This window comes from Nestor notabilis, unplaced genomic scaffold (assembly GCF_000696875.1).
Source record: "Nestor notabilis isolate BGI_N333 unplaced genomic scaffold, ASM69687v1 scaffold13591, whole genome shotgun sequence".
In the NCBI taxonomy this organism is placed as follows: Eukaryota; Metazoa; Chordata; class Aves; order Psittaciformes; family Psittacidae; genus Nestor; species Nestor notabilis.
The window spans coordinates 145,690-159,475 of record NW_009914305.1 but is presented as its reverse complement, the minus strand read 5'-3'; the positions used below and the strand labels follow the sequence as shown (position 1 = coordinate 159,475).

Below are 13,786 nucleotides of genomic sequence, written 5' to 3'. Positions count from 1 at the left end.
ACCAAGGTATTTATGTATCACTTGTCCATTCTGTCACATCTAGATTTCAAGCCACATGGCGCAGTTGTCGCTCATGTATCTGAAAAGGTATTTTAAACTCCTACTGAAGCTAACAGGAATTCAATCAGCTTATGGAAGATAGGACTAGGCTTCAAACAGATCACGGGACTCTGACTATTGCACTCTTCTCGAAAGCAAACCGGACACAAATTCAAACCGAATGAGGAAACTTTCCTTCTTCATGTTCTTATTGTTTCACTTGGCAGTGAGCATTTTTTAGAATAAAGCCCATTTTCTTGTCTGCAGGCAGCTCCATTCATATGGCCGATACTTTCATTTGAACCTTCCAATTGAGAACTCCCTTCAATTGTCTGAAACAGAAGTGAAATGTCAATGAAGGCATGTGTGTGTCTTCCAACTGGCAACTGCTGGTTTTGGTTCCCATCAGGTAGCTCTGCCTGACTTTCCTCTTTCAGCGGCCCAACTTCTTAGTTTTGAAAGAAATTGAACTGAATGTGTACACATGTCTGTAAGAGGAGGCTTTCACTCCAAATCTAGTATAAAATTTAGATAACCAATAATCCATAGGGTCTCTGCCTTAATTACTACATCCCTAGGCAGCTGAGAGATTGCCTTCACACTCTTTGCACCAACACTGAAAAACTCACCAAGGGACAACTCAGTGAGCTTTCCTATAAACACAGTGGGTGACAGGGTTTTAAGGCTGTGAAAAATTATAGATGATTTATCCAAAGCTGGGGCTGCAACCTAAGAAGTCCTAATTTGGATGCATGTCAGCCATTCATACTCAAAGAGCTATGGTGGAAACTAAATCCTTGGCATTCTCCGAAAACTTGGACATCTTCCAGGCTGAAGGCTTGCTTAGAAAGCCAAATATCCATCACTAGCATGCAATAACTAGAACTAGTAAAGTTGTTGACTGCTGAGTTCACAATTTCGTCCAGCCCAAAGTCTGGTTGGTCTTGTCTGCACACAAGGCAGACAAGGCGAGGGGATTGCCTATAACATGATTCTTGTTGCAGGTCTGTATTACTCAGCTCTTTTTAAATTTGCCCCAGTAACACAATCCTCTCAGGTTTCTAGTAACGGGTTACATTCTGAGCTCAGTTTCAAGGCACAGAACTACTCACACTACCAAAGATGAAGGTGTGCTCTACCAAATTTACACTTGCTTTGTCAAACACCTATCTGAGTAAGAGTTAAAAAAAATTCAAAACATACTTTTCTTTTATACTGTGCATTTGCAGATGCATTATTTTCTGTCTTCATTCCAGTGGCCTCTTCAATTTCTAGAAAAAAGAATAAAATAATGAAATTACAAATGAACTGGGATAAGTAAACATACAGTCAATTTAACAGTGTCGTGGTTTAAGCCCAGCCGGCAACTTGGAACCACGCAGCCGCTCGCTCACTCCCCCCCTTTTCCTTCCTCCCCCTGCTCCCGGAGGGATGGGGAGGAGAATCGAAGGAATGTAACTCCCACGGGTTGAGATAACAGCTCTCCAGTAACTAAGGTATAATACAAACCACTACTGCTACCAATAATAATGATAAGAGGAATAACAAGGGAAAAGGACACAACCGCTCACCACCCACCGACCAATACCCAGCCCGACCCGAGCAGCGATCTGGGCCTTCCGGGTAACTCCCCCCAGTTTATATACTGGGCATGACGTGCTGTGGTATGGAATACCCCTTTGGCCAGTTTGGGTCAGGTGTCCTGCCTCTGCTTCCCACTGGCTTCCCCTCCTCTCTGGCAAAGCATGAGACTGAGAAAGTCCTTGGTCAGAGTAAACATTACTGAGCAACAACTAAAAACATCGGTGTTATCAGCGTTGTTCCCAGACTGAAAGTCAAAAACACAGCACTGCACCAGCTACTAAGAAGGAGAAAAAATGACTGCTGTAGCTGAACCCAGGACAAACAGCTGGCTGAAGTAAAGAATACCTCATCAGCTATTCCTCTGAGCATTTATCACACAGAAGAATAACTGAAAAATGATGAATACTTCCTAAAACATTTTTCTGAGGCAATGTGATTAACATATCTGGACTGCGTAGCTTGGAGAGAAAAGAATGAAATTAGAGGCCTGACTGTAGCATGGGGGTTCAGACAGACCTTTCGGAGCTGAATTCTTCCTCTGTCCTGACGGTTTGTGCTAGTCTAACTCCAGTTGTTAAAATCTCAGGAGATGGGAGCATTCAATGTCAAATGGGCCTGGAGAGTCCTTATGTTAATAGTATACCTAGTGTACATTATTTTCACCTGGATTGGTCCCCAGGTAGAAGATAAATGGAGCCTGAAAACCTTCAGGCTAAATTTAAGTGAGACAATCACGTTCCACTACGCCAGTTAAAATAAAATAAAAATGGTAGAGCACCTTCTGGAAAGTTTCACCAGTGTTTTTCAGGCCTGTCTGAATGAATATATTTGCTTCTTAATACATAGCATATGTGACCAGAAGTAAGTAGTAACGCTACATTTGTGAGAGAAAGGATCAAGAGCAGGATTTTGCTTAAAATATTAGATGAAGTACATATGGAGCTTTTTACTTATTTATAATAATTTGCATTAAGAACATCAGTGTGGACAAGTGGTAAGAAATGTAATTGATTACTTTCTTTTGCATGTAATGGCCTAGATTATGGTGGCTGGTGTTTCTAATGGGTCATCTAGAAATGAACAAAGAAGAGCATTCCTTCGAGGCCAAAGCATACACACCTGTGAGAAGTGCATCAATTGTCTCCACTACGTGTTGTGCATCTTCCATTGTGAAACACATTGGTGGTTTAAATTTTAGTACATTTCTGTGGGGTCCATCTGAACTAAGAAGGATTTGATGCTCCTTCAGCCTGTGGAAAGAGGAAACTTCTGTGTTAGACACAGGTATAAAACTGTATTGTGACCAAATCAGATTTTGAAACTTTTTTTTCCTTGTGCTACGTTATCAAAAGCTACTCAAATTTAAACTGAAATCAATGACTAACTGCTGGGGAATATTAGGAGGGTTTGATCACTGCACACTGTCTTTAAAAGCCATTTACTTGTAAATAAGATGAAGGGCTTCAGCTGTGGCTGGTGTTCTCTTTTGTTGATCTTTCACCAGATCCACTCCAACAAACAATCCAACACCCCTGGAACAGAGACAAAAAGTACAAACCAGTGAAATCCAGTGTCAGTAACCCCAGCCTTCTGCTGCAAGAAAATACCAAACCTGTTTCTAAAAACTGCAGTTCCCTTGCCTGGGGAACAAGGGAGAAAGAGCGAGCAGGAAAGAGAGGAGGTGTTCTCTTTTGGCACTGGCTACTTCAGATGATCAAGTGGTATAACAGGTATTTCTGGATATATAAATTTAGCTGGCTTATTAAGGCTATGTGGCCAGTTAAGAATGATTTTATCGTTCTATAGAATATATATCTATTCTATATATATCATAATATTCTCTCTCTCTTACCCTGCAAACCTCAAGCCAGGAAGACAAATAACCAAAACCAAGAACTAAAAAAACCCTCAAAACTCAATACCCTCTTTCTCCCCCAACCTGAAGACAGTTTTCATGGTAGTAACATGAGATGAGGAAAACCCACACCAACATCTCCAAGTGAAATGGCCCAGAGATTTGAGCAAGGTCCAACATCCCAACAGTGCACTGACAATTAGGCTATTGCATGCGGATGGCTCTTCCTGCTACTCTCTCTGAGAGCTTTTCTAGCGAATACACTTCAGAGCTGAATTCTGAAGCTGAATTCTACGGATGGATGGATGGACAACTTTGAAAAATATACTGCCTTATAGTATCAGTTTTGTGTAGTCCATTTTAAAAAAGGTGTAGCACAATCATAACATAATGTTTCTGTGTTCCCAGCACCCCCCAACTTGTTTATTTTTCTAGCACAGTTATTATTCTTCTCTGACATTGCTGTAAGGCACCTACCTAATATCTCCCACTAAGGGATGTTTCTCCTTTTGCTCAGCCAGCAACTCCAGGAGATAATTTCCTACACGTATAGCATTTCCTTGGAGATCTTCTTGTTCTATTACCTCCAGCACAGCTAAACCAATAGCACAAGACACTGGATTGCCTCCAAACTGATAGTAAAGACAAACAGGAAAACAAAACTCATCAAGAAACATTCAACTGTGCCTATCCTTCACTTCCCCTCTCTGGATTGGTGTGTCATGAGGAATGCTTGAAGAGGTGGAGATTTTATGCCATGCAGGTTGTGGAGCACCATCCCCTACACTCTGGGCAGTGTAAGAGACCCAAGGGAGGGGTTACCCCTTCCCCTGCTTTGAGTTTCAGTAATTTGAAGATTTCACATCTGAAGATGTTCGAGCTGCTCTCCTGGTTTGCCTACTACATGTACAGGCAAAATACTCCTATGAAGAGCAGTGGGTGGGTGATAGATCTGCTATTTCTCGAACTAGAGGGTATAAACTCCATTAAAAGCAGGGGATTCAAGGTAGCTGGGAAGAAGACTCAGTCACGGGAGCAGAAAAAGGACTCAGTAAATGAGAAGAAAGCTGCTTCTGTGTGGCATGCATGCAGCTCAAATATTTTGTGGTAAAGGGTCACCTTTTTTTGTTAGGGTTTTGTTAGGTGCCAACTGCAGAGCAAGGTCTGCCAGGGTATGAATGCCACCAACACAAAGCCTGTCCTAGAAAATGAAATTTTACATGGTCAACATTCCAGAGCAGGGAGAGAGAAAAGGAAGGAAGAATTTATCTGTATGGATGTGCACTGACATGCATGGCTTCCCAGAGAGCTAGGGCTGGTTCATATTAAGATATGTCACTAGATACAGAGCATATTTCAAAGCCTCTCCACTTGCTTTTAGGTATATGACTGTGGTTGACTCTCAAATAATGAGATGCAGTGATGGACGCACATGTTAGCTGAATCATCTGAACAACTTCTAACTGCTAAATGCAGCCCAAAATAAAAGAAGTTAAACTTCCACATACAAACTTACTGTATTGAAATACTCCATTCCTGAAGCACCAAAACTTTCAGCGATTTCCCTTGTTGTGACCACACAAGACATAGGGTGGCCATTGCCAATGGGTTTTCCCATGGTGACGATGTCAGGCACGAAGTCTTCGCCTTGCAGCTGGAATGCCCAAAAATGCTTCCCAACTCTACCAAAGCCAACCTGTACTTCATCAGCTATGAACACTCCACCCACCGCACGCACATACCTGAAAACAAACAGAACAGCTTGAATGACTAGTGCTGCAGTACGTCTCAGGTAAGCAATCTGGGACAGAAGAGTTTCTACTACAGAAATTCCCCAGTGAGAGACCAGGTTAGGAAAAAAGAATGAACATAGCTGCTGAAACACAGCTATAGCTATTTCAATTTATAAAATTATCAGTTTGCTTAATGTTAAGAAAAAAATCTGATACTTTGATGCAAAACAGGGCACTGTAATGGTACTGCAGGGTTCTAGCTATGAAAGTTCAACTTCATCATCCATCAGACTTGTGGCCTGAGTATTAAAGATAGAAAAGGAAAGACAATTATCCAGCTAAAAACATTTAGTCAGCTGATGTTCCATAAAAAAATAGAAGTGGAATCATACTCTTCAAAAAGTAGAAAGGAACCACAGATAGCCAAACCCAAGAGATGGTGATAGATTAACTGATTGGATAAGCCTATAGTGAAAAACCTGTTTCTTTAGTAATTTTTCCAGTTACACCCTTTTAAAGTGATGTACGTACTCTGCCACTTTCTGGAAATAGCCCACAGGTGGAATTACTTGGCCTCCACAGCTCTGCATGGATTCAGCTATGAAGGCAGCAATCTATAAAAAACAAACTTAGGTGAGAACTGTGCTCATCTACTTGGCATTTACACAAATATCTAATGATCTAGAAGTAAGTATTTAAATGTGTGCCTTAATTTAACCACGCAATGGGTTGGACAACTGAGGCCTCTTGAGAACAGCTATGGCTAAAGAATTTATTCATTTTGTAACCTGGGGTGCCCAAATTTGCAGTAGCCAGGGCCACCTTTGCAACCTGATGGGAATACAAGGATCTCTATTGAGCTTTAGTCCTACAGCTGTTGAAGTGGAAGACGCTTACTGGTGTCAGTGGATGTTGGATCAGGCTCCTGCGAGCTCTGTAAACTTATTTACAAATTTCAATTTACAGGAGACACACAACTGTGTTGTGTGTGAAACTCGTTTCCCCAAGAGGTTAATGAAACTTGCTTAATGGCATGGCTCTCCAGTAATGCGTATGTGTGGCAATCAGCTTTTTTGTTCAATCCTGAACACCAGCTAGTGGTTGGTAGAAGCTGAACTGTAAGATGACCTGAGGCTACGCTTTGGGCACCCCTGCTTAATGCAAGTAACTACACAAGTAAAATGTCAGCATGAGGCACTTGACAAAAGAGGAGAAAAATTCTACAGGTGAAATAATTCCAGTTGCTAGGAATGAAAAAGAAAGTTATTTCAACTCAGGAAGGGTAAGAGCAGCGGATCAGATACACTGGAACATCAAAATTCGTTTCTTGTCAACAGCAGAGGTCTATGCAGCAGAGATACGATATTACCCCAAAGTCTCGGCATAAGTCTGCTATTTAAGGGATTGCATCCCCACACCACTTGTGAACCCCTCCCTGAGCATGAAGAGGTCTCTCTGGGCTGGTGCAGTCTTCCTGGAAACAAGGCCGAGCAGTAACGTGTAAAGAATCGTACACTATATTTGAAGAGGCATGCTACGGCCAAAGAGTACGAAGCTTCCCATAGCATGTGAGGCTTAGCCTTTAGCACAACTTGTCCTGCCACAGGTCTATGCCACCAAAACCTAAGAAATATGCAGAAGAAAGGAAACAAGGGAAGAAAAAACAAAACTATCCGTTAGTAGAGAATAAAAAAAAAGTTGATGAAGAAACTATAAGAAGAGTGATGTAAGTGCACTGGACTAGATGAGAACATGTTGTTCCAACCCCCAGTGAAGTCTTCTGGGACTTCAGTGGGCTTTGGATCAAGCCCTACATGTCTCAAAACACTAATGCAATCATACAAAACACATTTTAGGTAAACTTGTTCAGGAATTGTCTGTTTTTATCATGGTCATATTGTAATGATTGAAGGGTACATCTTTTTAGATGACTATAAAGCTACCTCAAGCTACTAGACCTGTAAATGTAGTATCAAGATTTTACCCAGCATATTTTGTCCATGTCCTGGAGACTTTGATATACCCTTGCTAGAATCTGAGATGCAGTTTCTCATCTGACCTCAAAGCTTGCCCTAAGATTTTCATAATCTACTGATTCAATGCATAAAATAAGAAATAAAACTGCTTTGGTTGTATCTGCTTATTTACAGCTGTATTACTGATCCTTTCGTTGATGCCTAGAAATACTATAATAAGAACATCAGGTAGAAAAATGGGCCATTTTGAACACAGAACCCACCATGGAAAATGAAGTGTGGGGGGAAGCAAGGGAAACTGAGTAAAGAAACATGTACTTAGTTGCCTGTTTCAAGCCCCCATGCCGCACTTCACAGACGAAGCCTTAGCATTTATAGAGCACAAAACACACACCTTACGTCCATTCTTCTGTGTTTCTTCAATAATCTTTTTCACTTCTTCAGCATAAGCACTTGCTGGATCTGGGTGGTCTTCTTTATATTTCCCTCTGTAGATATCCGGAGAAGGAGCCTGAATAGATCAATTTTTAAATATTGTTTTTTTAAAGCCCATCCTTCTATGAAATACTTACTTTCTTGTCTATTGCTCTGCAATTTTTGTCTCTCCACACAGATAAATAATAATAGTACAGCCTGAATTCTGCATGGAATTGCAAAAATGCTTGCAATCCAGCCCTGTGATGCGTTCAACAGCTGTTGAAAGAGCCGTGATCTACATCATCCATGTTTCAAGACCGCCCCTCCTCTCCCCCAAGACACAATACTGAGTCCTCATCCATCATCTTATTTCAGATTCTTGCAGAAAAATCCATTTCTGGAACTGGAGAATGGGCTTTGCCAGTCTGTCACTTCTCTTCCAGCATCCTAGTCCTGGTATGAGTCTGTACGACCTTCCACCTTCTACAAACGGTTCAGTAAATAAGAGAAAGGAAATGGTATAGAAAGGTGGATACCATTTCAGCAGTGTGCTTAATGAAAGGAGGTCTAACTAGGAAAGACCTCCTTGGTGTACCTCTCTGGGCTGAGAATGATTTTCGTCTTTGTAAGATAGATAAGTTCAGACAGAAAATCAAACTGTATTGCATGAGCTCTATACTCAGATCTGTGTGAACTTCTGGGGTCTGCCCTTCCAATTTTTGGAAGTCGACTCAAGAGTCCTGCATATCTTTATCCAAACCAACATAACAGATAGTGGCTAATTTCTTCAAACTTTGTAACTGTATAGTGCAGTGACTCAAGAAACCTGTAGTGTTCTGCAGGAAATCAGCCTCACAGCTGAATATCCTCTTAGAAATCCAAAGGCAAACAATTTTACTGTATTTAATCCACTGTCAAACAGACAAGTATATGTACTCTAGCATCAGCAAAACAGAATGAAAGTGTATTTACACCAGAAGTGTAATTCAATATGCTGCATAACAAGCACGAAAATGACAAAAAGCAAAAAACCACACTTACCACATGCACAAACTCCTTCTTGCTGTCCTTTCCCAGCTGATTAAATTTATAGGGACTGATGTCAATCAGAGATGTAACATGGCCATGGTAAGCACTGTATAAGTGTTAAATATTGAAGTCACTTTTCACCAAATGTATAGAAGAGCTGAGTTTACAGCTGTGCCCATAAATAATCCAAAATAAACAACTGTATCTGCAACACAGTAGCACTGTTTGTTAAGTGATCTCAATTTAATTTATTCAGTCTTTCTCTCAAAGGCAATATGAAATTGCCATTGACTTTAATTCACCAGAAAGACTGGAACCAGGAGGCTTTTTTCTTGCATAAAATCAAGTGCCAGCATGGGGACAGATCATGATGGCATTCCCTGGACCACACTGCCTCTAAGGTGGCTGTCCTAGCAGCCCTACCTAGCAGCAGAAAGGTGGGTCCAGTTCCCTCATTTCCAACATGTGGGGACCACCCTGGCCAACCCAAGCTTTGCAAACTAGACCCCAACACCATTGCAGAGACTCAAGAATGTGCATTGCATTTGAAGGTGGGGATCTTACGCGGCAGCACCACACTGCTCCCTGTCCTGAAGACCCTACAAGCTAGAAGGTTTGGCTGAAGCCACTTTCAGGATAAGTATAAATATTGTTTGAATATAAAAGCATTATATCACTGAGTATTCAAAAGCTGGTTACTATCAAGGCCAATTTGATTTAAGAAATGAGAAAAGTCTTTTGAGCCTAAAGCATGTAGCAGTTTCATTCAGGGAATAAACACTCTATTTCAGCCAGAAACTTGAGTGAAGGGAACCTCAAACCAGACCAAAGGCATGTCATGATCTCCTAATAGCACACACATAGGGTAGAGAGGATGTGTTTGAACTCCTTTGTGTTCTTTACAACTTTCTACTAGCCAACAAAATCTGCTAGTGGACACAAAGAAAGGACAGAAAGCCTTCCTTGACTGCGATGGTAGCTATGGTATAAAAGCCTACAGAGTGTGAGAACCAGGGCTAAGAAATATCTTGTGGTGTTCAGGAAGATGTTGCAGTGAAACAGGGACAGAGCCAGTTCCATCCTCAGCATCTCCTAGTGGAAGCTACTCTCAGTGGCTCCAAATCTTGGCCACGTGAGTCAAGGGGGGCTAATAGGGATCTGAGCACGGCTGAGTCAAACAAGCTTTGTGCTGTTCAAATACAGACATGTGCTCTTGCAGTTGCTCTGGCTGAACTTTCTAATCACAACCTGAGAAGAAGATCCAGGCCTACAGCTGCATCTCAGCAAGGGAAACCCAGAGACATGGTTGGCCACCTTCCCTATGGGTGATGGCTTGCTCAGTGCCTCCTGATTTTGGAGCTGCTTGGTTTTGTGTATGTACTTGTGTTCACTGAGGAGAGTTAAGCATCAGTGCAGCACTGCTGCAGAGTTACAGGATCTTTCTTCTTGCCCACATAATATTTACTTGTACAAAAAGAAACGTGTCCAGCAGAGTGTGACAGACAGAAATCCCTTTTCCAGAGCAGCCCTGTGGCCAGACCAATCATTGATGTTGGAAACCAACATTCAAGTCTTTGGCCTGAATTGCTTCAAGTCTCTGTGGGAAATGCCCTGTAACAGGTGATTGACCTTTTGAGGTTGTGACAAGCTTATTTTTCAGAGATCTTAAAAACTTGTGTTTATCCAAATGAGGAAAAGGGATTTCCTGACCTCTTCTAGTATGAAAGCAACAAAGCTTTTCTTTCAGCAGGCAGTGGAGTACAAACAGCAGGGGGTTACTGCAAAGCCACTTCTGAAGTAATGACAGGAGTTGCTGGCTGCATTCACATAAGCTGCTCCATGTACTTACTTTTCAAGGGTGATCACATCTTGGTGCCCATGGTACTGCCGAGCCAGTCGTAAAGCAAGATCATTTGCTTCAGATCTGCATAACAGCAGATACAGACACAAAATAGTGAGGAGGGGCTCCCAGTGAAAATGATATTCTGACACAGAAGACGAAGCACGGGATTAATGGATATAATAAACCAACACAGCAGGCTCTGTTACCATACAGATTACAATGCTAAGGTTGAGACTAAATGCCATGTAAGAGGGCGAAATAAAAATGGTTCTTTGTATAAACAGCAAACAAAGAGATGCTTTCTCTCCTTCTCCCAGTTTGCTTTTAGACATTTACCTCCTCTTGGTACAAGTGAGACCGCTTTGCAGCTGAGAGTGCACTGCAGCCTCAAACCCTCAAAAACCAACAGCGTTGACAACCCCATCTCCCACCCTCCATGACATCTCCCTCCTCCCCAGTGCTTACACCATCAGGCAGCAGAGAATGTGAATCTGCTCCCCAGATGAAGACTCAAACTACCAGCCTGACCTGTAGCAGCCCCTCTGCTCACAAGTCCCTGCAGGTTTTCTGTTCTGGCAATGTAAGCAATCACAGACTAAATGGACCGCCTAAAGAAGACTACTCCTTTCCAAGGTCATACGTCAATTTACAGACAGCATTCACTAATCCGTACCTAACATTTGCCAATTTGCAGTCTGATTTGCTTTTCTTGCTTTTTTCCCCCTTGTTTGCATAGCTTTCAGCAAACCAGTTTTATGTTTTGGCTCTCTTGCATTAAGCACACTAAATATGACAGTAAAAATAGGAAGGATCCTTCGATCGGTACTGGAAATATTTTTGTTGCTTATTACTAAGTCCCACTTAGTAAGATTTAGACCAAGCTGTTCTGAGTGTCCATCTCAACAGGAGCAAAGTAGTCATAATGGAAAAAACCAAACAGTCAGACATACCCAGAATTAACAAAATAGCAAACAGAGAGTTTCTCAGGCAGGGTGGCTGTAAGGCGCTGTGCATACTGAACAAGGTTGTCATGCAGGAACCGGGAATTTGTATTGAGCAGTTCCATCTGTTTTGTTGCAGCCTTTATCACATATGGATGACTGTGGCCAACTAAAGGGGAAAATAATTAGTTATTACTAGCAAGCAGTCAGTTATTGAACCACGCAAGGAGATTCAGAGCAGCACTATGCACATCATCACTTGGAAGAAGCATGTTCTGATCCCTATTGGAAATTAAGGAATAGGAACAGTCTTACCAGTTAAAATGCTTACCATGTGCAACGTTGTTGATACAGTCTAAGTATTTTTCTCCTTTCTCATCAAACATATATTGGCCCTGAGCACGCACTATCTTCAGAGGGTCCTTGGCGAAGAACACTTTGCAGGAAGGCCTAAAAAAAATTAAAAGATTATAAAATAACATAATTTTAGATTTCTCAGTTGCTCCACCTCCTTTGAGTGTGGGGAGTGGGGTGATTTTTTGCAACTCTGGAGACAACCGCCTCCCTCTGCAAGGAGCTTGTGAGTGGTTCAGATGGTGGGCAAGCAGGGCTCTTGCTGAAATTAAAAACAGCCCCTGTGCCCCTCTCCAGGCACAGTAGGAACAGAAGCAGGTCTTTAATAAGCGTGTATTCAAAGCATGACCCTGTCTGCAAGTGGTTTCACAGAAGCATAGCGACTGCAGGTCATTCCAGGTCCTTATATGCCCTGCTCTGTTTCTAAGCTGCAGCTCAGTTTGTTTACATGCCTTACAAACATGTATGGTCAATTAACTCGCTGGGAATAAAGTTATGTTGTTAAACATAGTTTTATACTATGGCCAAAAACTTGTTATGCAATGGATGACTGTACCATATAGAGGTCACATTCAAGAACAAAACACTAATGCTTTTCTGGCTTTATTTTCAGAGGTACTGAGCAGGTCTTAAACCCCTCACTATTTCATCCTGACTGCTTTGGATAAAATCTTTAAAACCAGCTTTTTATAAGAACCTGTATCGCTTCCAGCAAAATTTAGACTCATAAAATTATTCAAAGTACTCTCTTCCCCTTCCCCCTGCCCCAGCCCCCGATGGGAACATGCCAATGTAATTATGTTGAATAATATTACTGAGCAGAAGGAAAGCCTTCTGAACTTTTGGTAATATTTATGTGAGCTTGGATAAACACAGTTGTTTCCAGGTAACTCAAGAGTTATTGTTGGGTATTTTGAGATACGAACTTGTAAAGCCTAAATGTGACCCCAAGAAAGTGAAGTTGTTTACTTTCTTTCTCACAGTTTCTAGCCCCTTTGTGTAGATGTTTTCTGACATCTTTAACTACTGCTCTGGTACACTTTAAAAGCAATCCACACCATCAGCAGCAGCAGCCAGATCTTGACCACAGATTTTTCTTCTACAGCAGGTCAGTCTGATTTGCGAAAGTTTCCTTTTGGTTGCCCAGCACAGCCTGACCCTCTAATCCTTGTACAGGTGAGTCCCTTAACATTGAGCTGGCCCCAAAGAGAGGCTGATTTGTGAGCTTCACGAGGATGACTTTTATGAATCTTTAGTGAGCTTTCTATATATGCCATACATTTAGAATGCAATCAGCAAATAGCCAGTACTGGTTTTAACAATCTAGACTTATTTTCACTTGGCAACACTTACTGAATAAAAGAATTATAGCTGCACATTCTGGTGTAACTAATATTGCAATACAGTGGGATGAGGTAAGTGCACAGCTAGAACTATTGCTCAGGTCACAGCTGCCGGCCGCCTTCCTGCATTTCTCCCACTTAGACTCAGTTTAAGCAAGCTCCTCAGCTTCATTTAACAAAGACGTCTATTTTCCGGGAGCATACAGTTCATTCACAAAAAAACCCCAAACCAAAACCCAAACACCTGCACAACCGCAATTTAGACATACACCTGGGTACCACACTCAGGTTGCTTGCTCTGATCTCTAGAAAAAGCGATGTAGGGTTTGATGTGATGTGTTAAATGACTCCATCCTCCTGTCGCCCAGGGAATTAGACGCGGACGGAAAACGGCTGACGATTTTTTTTGGGGACTCCGGGAGGGAATGCCCAGCGCTGCCAGCCCCCGGCAGCGCTCTGCGGGGCTCCCGGGCAGTGGCACCAACGGGGGGAACAGTGCAGCTGCCGGAGACCTTCCTCCTCATGCTCATCACCCCGTCCCCGGCCACGCTCCTAGCCCCTACCCGATGTGCTTCCTCCGCAGGGCGAGGGTCTCAGCCTTGCTGTAGCGCTCCTCCATCCCGCCAGCACGGCACAGCACGGCACAGAATGGAACGGCACGGCCGGGGGCTG

At 42.3% G+C, this 13,786-nt stretch overlaps 1 protein-coding gene across 1 annotated transcript; it reads right to left on the bottom strand.

The window, feature by feature from the left end:
* Nucleotides 1-239: 239 nt before the first annotated feature.
* LOC104412787 (ethanolamine-phosphate phospho-lyase-like) lies at nucleotides 240-13,775 on the bottom strand. The gene is made up of 13 exons (XM_010023596.1): nucleotides 13,678-13,775; nucleotides 11,749-11,867; nucleotides 11,427-11,586; nucleotides 10,483-10,557; nucleotides 8,646-8,739; nucleotides 7,582-7,698; nucleotides 5,743-5,825; nucleotides 4,995-5,220; nucleotides 3,956-4,110; nucleotides 3,066-3,155; nucleotides 2,743-2,873; nucleotides 1,243-1,310; nucleotides 240-371 (listed from the first exon to the last, which is right to left on the bottom strand). The coding sequence occupies exons 1-13, from the start codon at nucleotides 13,731-13,733 to the stop codon at nucleotides 240-242; spliced, it is 1,506 nt and encodes a 501-aa protein (XP_010021898.1). The 5' UTR covers nucleotides 13,734-13,775.
* Nucleotides 13,776-13,786: the final 11 nt, after the last annotated feature.